This window comes from Scyliorhinus canicula, chromosome 6 (assembly GCF_902713615.1).
Source record: "Scyliorhinus canicula chromosome 6, sScyCan1.1, whole genome shotgun sequence".
In the NCBI taxonomy this organism is placed as follows: Eukaryota; Metazoa; Chordata; class Chondrichthyes; order Carcharhiniformes; family Scyliorhinidae; genus Scyliorhinus; species Scyliorhinus canicula.
Genome location: NC_052151.1, coordinates 201,852,504 through 201,863,040, shown reverse-complemented (window position 1 = coordinate 201,863,040; position 10,537 = coordinate 201,852,504). Strand labels below are relative to the sequence as shown.

General features: G+C 51.4%; 1 protein-coding gene across 3 annotated transcripts in view; it reads right to left on the bottom strand.

Moving 5' to 3' along the window:
- Positions 1–5,724: 5,724 nt before the first annotated feature.
- The window catches only part of LOC119967799 (signaling lymphocytic activation molecule-like), a 62,178-nt gene continuing 57,365 nt past the window's right edge, over positions 5,725–10,537 (bottom strand). For all 3 annotated transcript variants that reach the window (XM_038800801.1, XM_038800802.1, XM_038800800.1), the window contains exons 4-6: positions 9,071–9,196; positions 6,911–7,029; positions 5,725–5,959 (exon numbers count right to left, since the gene is read on the bottom strand). In XM_038800801.1, the coding sequence (XP_038656729.1) occupies positions 5,864–5,959; positions 6,911–7,029; positions 9,071–9,196 (341 nt within the window). In that variant the 3' untranslated portion in view covers positions 5,725–5,863. The remainder of the gene's footprint in view (positions 5,960–6,910; positions 7,030–9,070; positions 9,197–10,537) is intronic.

The following is a 10,537-nucleotide window of genomic DNA, read 5'->3' as shown; positions in this document are numbered from 1 at the left end:
GCGGCTGCAGTGCATCTTGTAGATTGCACACACGGCTGCCACTGAGGCTCGGTGCTGGTAGGAGTGAGTGCTGAGGAGCCAATTAAATGTGTTCCTTTTCCCAGGATGGTAGTTACAATCCCAGCTGAAGTTACGACTGGACAGATCAGATCCCAGGATCTGTTTAGAGACGTGGATGAAAAGGGCCACAGGGCGAGTGCTGAACTCTGAACAAAAGAATAAAACATTAATTTTTAAAAAAGATTAATAATAATACACTGCTCCCCCACCTCAGTTATACCTTTACATCATCATTCAGATTTGTAAGGGTAAAAATTGTACAAAATATATCTTGTCCTCTAATGTTGTAAGTACAAAGTCCATGTAAACAAATTGGTGAAATGTCAGACACTGTGCATTAAATCAGGTAATATATGCCACCCAATTCAACTTTTACTGATTTCTCATCAACCCCGCAGACGTTTGTCACACTGTGAGCTAACTGGCCTCACTGCAATTGCCTTTCACATGAGAGATACTAATCTCTGTTCCAGAAGAATGCAGTTTGGAATCTTCTCCCACACAACACTTTGTCTCAGAGGCCTTCACCGAGGATCCACCTCCAGGGTTTTAATCTCTCCTTTTTGGTATATCTCTGCCCAGGATCACTACGTGCATTCAATCTTTGCCTTCCACAGACTCTCTCAGGTACTCAGCCATGCCAAGAGAACGCCCTGCCTCGCAGGCCTGCAATAAGGAGTCACCAACCTTTTGAGCAGCTCAGATATCTGGCTTCCGATACAACTGACGTTAAATCTATTTCCTTAACCTGTCTTTTGAATTCAGAGCCATTTCCCTGCTCTTTACTTTAATTTGAAGGCAGCTCACCACCACCTTCTCAAGGGGACATGATTGAGATGTATAAAACTAAGAGAGGCATAGACAGAGTAGACAGGAACAAACTTTTCCCCTTGGTGGAGGGGTCAATGATCAGGGGACATAGATTTCAGGTACGGGTCGAGGTTTAGAGGGTATCATAGATAGATCTTAGATTTTACAGTACAGAAGGAGGCTATTCGGCCCATTGAGTCTGCACCGGCCCTTGGAAAGAGCATGCTATTTAAGCCCATGCCTCCATCCTATCCCCATAACTCAGTAACCCCACCTAACTTTTGGGACACTAAGGGGCAATTTAGCATGGCCAATCTACCTAAACCTGCACTTCTTTGGACTGTGGGAGGAAACCTGAGCACCCGGAGGAAACCCACGCAGACACGGGGAGAAAGTGCAAACTCCACACAGTCACCCGAGGCCGGAATTGAACCCAAGTCTCTGGAGCTGTGAGGCAACAGTGTTAACCACTGTGCCATCAAGCCACCCTGTGAAGATGGAAGGAAAAACATTTTTACCCAGAGGGTGGTGGGAGTTTGGAACTCGCTGCCTGCAAGGGTGGTGGAGGCAGAGACTCTCATAGGGGGTATTTAGATGTGCACTTGCGATCCCAGGGCATACAAAGCTTTGGGTCAAGTCTGGAAAATGGGATTCGAATAGTTAGCTCGTTGTTTTTGACTGGCGCAGACTTGATGGGCCGAAGGGTCTTTTCTGTGCTGTATGATTCTATGACTATTTCCCTGAACAGGACCTTGCTCAGATTTCTCTTCCTTGTTTCATTACTTAATCATCTTCCTGAGATATTCCTTTGTCCCATCCCCTGGGAATTCTAGGACTTTCTTTCATTCTTTTGGGAGATCAGCTGTCTGCAGTTCCCTGTCCTATGTCTGGCTGCTCCTGGCACTAGCCTACAACTAAGTCAACAGCTACTTCTGTCTTAGCACGGCCTCTGGTTGTGTGGTCTCTGCTTGCTTGTCAATGGCCTGGTTTTGATTTAACCCTATTGGCTTTAAAGTTGTAAAACCATCAATTCAATGCAGGCATCTGAACCAAACTACAGACTGGCAGGAACATATTTTAACATGAAGCTAAACTGAAGTTTCAATCCTCTCTTTTTTTGGTTTAGATCCTTTCTTAGCTTACAAATACAGAAACACAAATTAAACTTAAACTTAAAGCCACACATGCAGCGGGATTCACCGACCCCCCCGGCAGGTTGGAGAATTGCCTGGGCTGGCATCAATCCCGCCCCCGCCGTGTCATGAATTCTCCGCCACCCGAGATTCGGCGGGGGCGGGAATTCCGCCGCGCCGGTCGGCTGGCCCCCCGCGGCGATTCTCCGGCCCGCAATGGGCCTAAGTCCCGCCTCTGTCAGGCCTCTCCTGCCAGCGGGAATCAAAACACCTACCTGACCGGCAGGATTGGCGGCGCGGGCGCCAGGGTCCTGGGAGGGGCGCGGGGCGATCTGACCCCAGGGGGGTGCCCCCACAGTGGCCTGGCCCATAACCCTTTTCTTCCGCCTTCGCCATGGTCTTTACCATGGCGGAGGCAGAAGAGACCCCCTCCCCTGCGTATGCGCCGCGATGATGTCAGCAGCCGCTGACGCTCCGGCGCATGCGCGGACCTACGCCGGCCGGCGAAGTCCTTTCGGCCCCGGCTGGCATGGCGCCAAAGGCTGTTCACGCCAGTCGGCGGAGCGGGAACCACTCCGGGGCGGGTCTAGCCCCTCAATGTTAGGGCTGGGCCCCTAAAGGTGCCCGACGCCGGAGTGGTTCACGCCACTCCAACACGCCGGGACCCCCCCCCCCCCCCCCCCGGGTAGGAGAGAATCCCGGCCCTTATTTCTGATACCCACAAAACAAATATTAATGAAGTAAAACTACCTCTATTTCCTGACACAAGCTTCTTGCGTTTTGTTGGAGCTGCACTCACCCAGGCAAGTGGGCAGTATTCCATCACCCACGTGACTTGTGCCTTGTTAGAACTTCTAGTTATTTGTTGATTAACTTGGAATTAACGAAGACTTATTATATTCCCAACATTCAAAATAATCTAGGAACTCGCGATAAGGTTAATAAAATTAATAAAAATAAAAGCAAAATATCTCATTGAATAAAAATAATGAGATAGTTAATTAGAACACATTAAGAATGGCAAGATGGGAATCACCCCTTGGAAGGCAGTGGCGTAATGGTATTGTTGCTGGACAAGTAATCCAAAGAACCAGGGTAATGCTCTGGGGTTAGGGTTTGAATCCACCATGGCAGATGGTGACATTTTAAATCAGTAAAAATCTGGAATTAAAGGTCTAATGCCGAACATTAAACCATTGTGGTAAAAACCCATCTGGTTCACTAAGGGAAGGGAATCTGTCGTCCTTACCTGGTCTGGCCTACATGTGACTCCAGAGCCACAGCAATGTGGTTGACTCTTCACTACCCTCTGAAATGGGCTAGCAATCCACTCAGTTCTAGGGCAAATAGGTTCTATAAATGCTGGCCTCGCCAGCAACGCCCACTCTCCACGAACGAATAGAACAAAGGGACAGGTGATGTATCACAGCTGTAACCAGTGGGAGGCAGTCTGATCCAGGACAGACAAGTCTGCAGTCAGGGTTTGAAGTTCGAGGAGCTTCTTCGGCTCAGAGTTCAGGCACTGGAGCCTGAGCTGCAGATGCTGTGACACATCAGGAAGGGGAAGTTACCTGGACTCTTTATACCACGAGGCAGTCGCATCTCTTAAGACAGGGTTTTCTGATTTGGTCATTAGTCAGGGAGAGGAGAGCATGACTGCGAGTGAGGCAGGTAAGGGGACTCAAGACGGCAGAAGCCTCGGCCTTTAGAATGGTCTAACAGGTTTGAGGGAGTGGAGGCTGCAAGGTGGGTGAACTATCTGACCATGGCACTGTGCTACAGAAACATTCAGGTGAGGGGAGCAAAAAGGAATGCACCAAAGTGACACCTCATTTTTAGGTCTACCTGACGCTGCTCCTGGCATACCCTCCTACCCACTTCATTGAACCAGGGTTGATCCCTTGGCTTGAGGGTAACGGAAGAGTGGGGGATATGCCAGGCTGTGAGGCTGCAGATTGTGGCTGAGTGCAATTCTGCTGATGCTGATGGTTCACAGAGTCTCATGGATGCCCAGTCTGGAGTTGCCAGATCTGTTCAAAGTCTATTCCATTGAGCAAAACGGAAGCGCCACACAACACGATGGAGGGTATCCGCAATGAGAAGATGTGACTTTGTCTCCACAAGGACTGTGCGGTGGTCCCTTCTACTGATACCATCATGGATACATGTATCAGCAGCAGGCAGGCAGGTGAAGATGGGCCATTTCAGAGGGCATTTAAGAGTCAACTACATTCCTGTGGATCTGGAGTCACAAGTAGGCCAGACCAGGGAAGGACTGCAGATGGTTTTTTGTGACAATCGACAATGACTTTGTGATCGTTGTTAGAGTTTTAATATTTAGATTTTTATTATTTGAATTGAAATTCAGCGGTCCCTGTGGTGGGATTTGAACCGGGTTCCCCAGAGCATTAGCTTGGCCCTCTGGATTACTAGCCCATTGACAATACCATTCACTGAGATCCTGAAGGGGATTGACACTGTGAAGCTGTTTCTCCCATGATTTGGAGATGCCGGCGTTGGACTGGGGTGAGCACTGTGGGAGGAAACCGGAGCACCCGGAGGAAACCCACGCAAACACGGGGAGGATGTGCAGACTCCGCACAGATAGTGACCCAAGCCGGAATCGAACCTGGGACCCTGGAGCTGTGAAGCGATTGTGCTATCCACAATGCTACCGTACTGCCGTACTAATGTTTGAAACAAACCTGTTGGACTTTAACCTGGTGTTGTAAGACTTCTTACTGTTTCTCCCTGGCTGGGGAATATAGAATGGTGAGACATAAGAACAAGAACTAGGAGCAGGAGTAGGCCATTTGGTCCTACGAGTCTGCTCCTCCATTCAATGAGATCAAGGCTGATCTTTTGTGGACTCAGCTCCACTTTCCCGCCTGAACACAATAACCCTTAATCCCTTTATTCTTCAAAAAACTATTTATCTTAATCTTGAAACAGTCTCAAAGGAGATTTAGGTCTGTGATGAAAGGAAACTTCCTTACTCAGAGGGTTATGAATCTTTGGGTTCCTTGACCCCAGGGAGCTATGGACACTCCACCCTTGAACATATTTAAGGCTGAGACAAAGTGATTCTTGGTCTCTCAGAGAATCAAGAGACTGGCTGGATTTGAGGTAGACAATCAGCCATGTGATATGGAATGGTGCAGCAGGCTTGAGGAGGCCATGTGGTTTACTCCTATTCCTATTCCTTGTCTACTTACATTCTTTATTGCTCATTAAAATAAATGTAAAGATATCTGTATTCTCTGTCTTTCTCTCTCCTTTTTTTCTTCAAATTTAGAGTACCCAATTCATTTTTTTTCCAATTAAGGGGCAATTTAGCGTGCCCAATCCAGCTACCCTGCACATCTTTGGGTTGTGGGGGCGAAACCCACGCAAACACGGGGTGAATGTGCAAACTCCACACAGACAGTGACCCAGAGCCGGGATCGAACCTGGGACTTTGGCGCCGTGAGGAAGCAGGGCTGACCCACTGCGCCACCGTGCTGCCCTGTCTTTCTCTCTTAAGCACACGTTTCATTGCAATGGGCAAGATTTTCCAGTCATTCCCGCCAGCAGGATCTTCCGGTCCCACCGAAGGTGACCCCCCCCCCCCCCCCACCCGGTGGTGGGTTTCGTGTAAGAACGATGGCAGTGTGAGTATGTCAAGCAAATTCAAATTCAAAGACCTTAAAAGATAAGTTTACAAAAAAGAATCCAGCACAGATTAGATGAGTCAAATGGTATCTTCTGCGATTTGGAACAAAGCTTAATCGGAACCTGCTGTGGAGCCAGGCTGGGTTCAGCTCACACAGTTCAGACCAGGCTGAAATCTAAGCCTATCCTGGTGTGAACAGGCCCAGAATTTAATCACATTGTTGATCAGGCAGTTGAGAAACTGGGACTCCAGGGTTCTTGACCGTATCGTAGACTGTGAATGGTGTCTCAGTCTCCGTCGCTACCTACAGAACAAGTAGAAAAGTCTGATCAGTGAAAGAAAGAAAGATTCTGTTTTTTATGGGATGGGATGTGGGCATCACTGACAAGGCCAGAATTTATTGTCTGTCTCTAATTGCCCTTCAGAAGGTGGTGGTGAGCCGCCATCTTGAACGGCTGCAGTCCCTGAGGTGTAGGTACACCCACGGTGCTGTTCGGGAGGGAGTTCCAATGTTGCCCCAGCGACAGTGAAGGAACGGCCGATATATTTCCCAGTCAGGACGGTGAGTGACTTGGAGGGGAACCTCCAGGTGGTGGGGTTCCCAGGTATCTGCTGCCCTTGTCTTTCTTTATGTTCGTGGTCATGGGTTTGGAAGGTGGCGTCTAAGGAACTTTGGCGAGTTCCTACCGTGAATCTTGTAATGGCACACACGGCTGCCACTGTGCGCCGGTGGTGGAGGGTTAGAATGCTCTTTGGGGAGTCAGGAGGTGAGTTACTCGCCACAGGATTCCGAGCCTCTGACCTGCTCTTGTAGCCACAGTATTAATATGGCTAGCCAAGTTTCTGGTCAATGGTAGCCCCCAGGGTGAGGGGTGAGGGGGGGGGGGGGGGCGGGGATTTCAGTGAAGATAATGGCATTGAACATCCCTCAATGCTGTTTAGGATGATGTTTGGCCCAGTGTCAGTGAATGAACTGTCAATGGCCATCCTGATCGGGGTGATGTGTGTCCGCCTCAGAGAGTTTTGGTATTTCCACGCAACCTCTGCCATCGCCATTCTCACTGGTGGAGGTCACTTTGAAAAATGAGGCAGCTGGTGCCTTCATTGAATGCTGGGATCTTACTGTGCGTGTTTGAAGGACTCAGTACAGCAGTTCAGGAACGGATGAGAAGATTATCAGGAGATTGAGAGGGAATCAGTGATTCAGGGAATGTAGAGTCTCTGGGGGAGAAATGTGTGTCCCATTTCCCTTTACCATCTCATTTCCTTCTGGGGGAGGGCGTGTCTCTTGATGTTTCTTCATTGGCTGCACCAAAGCATAAATGGTCTGTGGCTCGCAGGCGCATTCCTGCTCTTTTCCCGGCTTATTCGAATCTTTGAAAGGGAAGAATAGACAACAGTGAATGACATGGGGTTTGTCAATGTAACCCCATTATACAGACCCCTCTTTCCCAGTCCCAGTCTCCTCTGTGCCACATCTCCCAGCTCACCCCTCAGTCCCCTCACTCCTGCCCCCCCCCACTGCTGTTCCCACCCCTCACTGCCATCTGCTTACACCAACTTCTTTCCCTCACTGCTGTCCCCTCCCCTCACACCAGGCTCTTCCCTTCACTCCCTCCCCCTCACACCAGGCCCTTCCCCAGACTCCCGCCCCCTCACACCAGGCCCTTCCCCTCACACCAGGCCCTTCCCCAGACTCCCGCCCCCTCACACCAGGCCCTTCCCCAGACTCACGCCCCCTCACACCGGCCCTTCCCCAGACTCCCGCCCCCTCACACCAGGCCCTTCCCTTCACTCCCGCGCCCTCACACCAGGCCCTTCCCCAGACTCCCGCCCCCTCACACCAAGCCCTTCCCCAGACTCCCGCCCCCTCACACCAGGTCCTTCCCCAGACTCCCGCCCCCTCACACCAGGCCCTTCCCCAGACTCCCGGCCCCTCACACCAGGCCCTCCTCCTCTCTCCCGTCCCCTCACACCAGGCCCTTCCCCAGACTCCCGCCCCCTCACACCAGGCCCTTCTCTTCACTCCCGCGCCCTCACACCAGGCCCTTCCCCAGACTCCCGCCCCCTCACACCAAGCCCTTCCCCAGACTCCCGCCCCCTCACACCAGGTCCTTCCCCAGACTCCCGCCCCCTCACACCAGGCCCTTCCCCAGACTCCCGGCCCCTCACACCAGGCCCTCCTCCTCTCTCCCGTCCCCTCACACCAGGCCCTTCCCCAGACTCCCACCCCCTCACACCAGGCCCTTCCATTCACTCCCGCCCCCTCACACAAGGCCCTTCCCCAGATTCCCACCCCCTCACACCAGGCCCTTCCCTTCACTCCCGCCCCCTCACACAAGGCCCTTCCCCAGACTCCTACCCCCTCACACCAGGCCCTTCCCTTCACTCCCGCCCCCTCATACCAGGCCCTTCCCCAGACCCCGCCCCCTCACACCAGGCCTCTCCCTTCACTCCCGGCCCCGCACACCAGGCCTCTCCCTTCACTCCCGGCCCCTCACACGAGGCCCTTCCCCAGACTCCCACCCCCTCACACCAGGCCCTTCCACAGACTCCCGCCCCCTCACACCAGGCCCTTCCCCAGACCCCGCCCCCTCACACCCGGCCCTTCCCTTCACTCCCGGCCCCCTCACACCCGGCCCTTCCCTTCACTCCCGGCCCCTCACACGAGGCCCTTCCCCAGACTCCCACCCCCTCACACCAGGCCCTTCCACAGACTCCCGCCCCCTCACACCAGGCCCTTCCCCAGACTCCCACCCCCTCACACCAAGCCCTTCCCCTCACTTCCGCCCCCTCACACCAGGCCCTTCCCCAGACTCCCGCCCCCTCACACCAGGCCCTTCTCCAGACTCCCGCCCCCTCACACCCAGGCCCTTCCCCAGACTCCCACCCCCTCACACCAGGCCCTTCCCCAGACTCCCACCCCCTCACACCCAGGCCCTTCCCCAGACTCCCACACCCTCACACCAGGCCCTCCTCCTCTCTTCCACCCCCTCACACCCAGGCCCTTCCCCAGACTCCCGCCCCGTCACACCAAGCCCTCCTTTCTCCCACACCCTCACACCCAGGCCCTTCCCCAGACTCCCACCCCCTCACACCCAGGCCTTTCCCCAGACTCCCACCCCCTTACACCAGGGCCTCCTCCTCTCTCCCGCCCCCCCTCACACCAGGCCTTTCCCCTTACTCCCGCCTCCCTCACACCAGGCCCTTCCTCTCAGACCAGACCCTTCCCCAGCACTCCCACACACTCACCCTTCCCATCAATTCTTCCCACTGTCCGCATTCCCACTCTTTCACCTCAGTACTATCCCTGAATCAGTCTCCATTCTTTAACGCTCACCCAGTCCACAGGCACAATTACATCACCTCAGTACTATGAGTCCCTCATACACAGGGATGCGTTCACAAAACTTGCCTCCTAACGTCAAGTCCCTTTTCTTTCTTGAAGCTCGTTTGCACAAGATAATCAGTAGGCAGGAGAGTATGAGGACGAAGACCAACAGTATATAGAGCAAAGTTTCATACTGGAATGTTACTGGCTCTGCAAAAGGGAAAGATAGATTTTCCAATGACAATGTGATCTTCAAACAGAGAGACAGCAGCACACATTCCATTCTCCATCCAGCTCCCTCACTCTGTTATTCAGTAACCCCTCTCCCCACAGCAGCCTCTGTTCCTGACTATGGGTGTGAATTAATGGACTTGTTGCACCCGACTTGGTGGCATGATGAGGTTGTTTAATCTCACGAGGGGCCACTCACGAGATTCCCGATACACTAAATGGCCCGTAAGATTCTCATGAGATGTCAAGATCTGGATTAATATTAGCATATTTAAGTAAGCCTTCAGGCTCATTTAAATATTTCTGCGCTGTCTTCTCCTGGAGCCCGGGAATTAACCAGGAACGTTTTTTTATAACATGGGCCAGGTGTAATGGTACCTGGGGGAGGGGAGGGTCGCCCAGGCTCAGTACAAACCCCTGGGTAGTTGGACTCTGGGTAGGGTGGTACCCTCGCTGACACCTGGCATGTTGGCATTCCCAGACCAGCACATTGGAACCACTCGAGGGCATTAAAATAGCCCCTACATAACTGAGCCCCCAGAAGCTACAGCTCTCTTTCCATGGAGAAGTTATCAGATAGCAGCAGTGCAGCAGAGTAAGATCACAGCCTAGACACCATGTGTAGCTTAGATACAGTTTGTACAGTTATTTAGCCATATTTATTGCTTGAGTTAGTTCAGTGGAGTGTCAAACTCATTTAGTAGTTTTATCGTTACTCAATAAATTCTTTCAGTTTATTTTGAAGACTCAAGTGTTCTTCAACATCATCTACAGTTAGTAACGACATATATTACTGAAACCCAGTAATATAACATGGTACCAGAGTGGCTACTGAATCTACCTAGTCAAATTTAGCGAGAACAGAGAGAAGAATAGACAGCTATTCGGCAACAGAAGCATCGCCTTCGGAAAACAAAACCTGATGATGCCGGCACGATGGACAGACCACAAGCTCCTCGTCACCTTAGGACAATCGGTAACCTTAATGTTAAGTGGTGGCTGTTTAGACAACAATTCCAACTGTATTTAGAAGCGTCTGATTTAAAAAGTGCGGCAGATGCTCGTAAAATTGCTCTTTATTGACTATGGTTGGTCTGCATGGGATAGAGATCTACAACTCATTTAACTACTCAGAAGGTCAAGATAAAACTATGTATGAGACCATCCTTGAGAAATTTGATAGCCACTGTAAAGTACAGACAAATGAAATATTTGAGCGCTACATCTTTAAAAAAAAAGGATGCATGGGAAAGAGGAAACTTTAAACAGCTTTTTCACTGACCTTAAACTGTTAGCTCAATCCTGCAATTTTTCTGCACT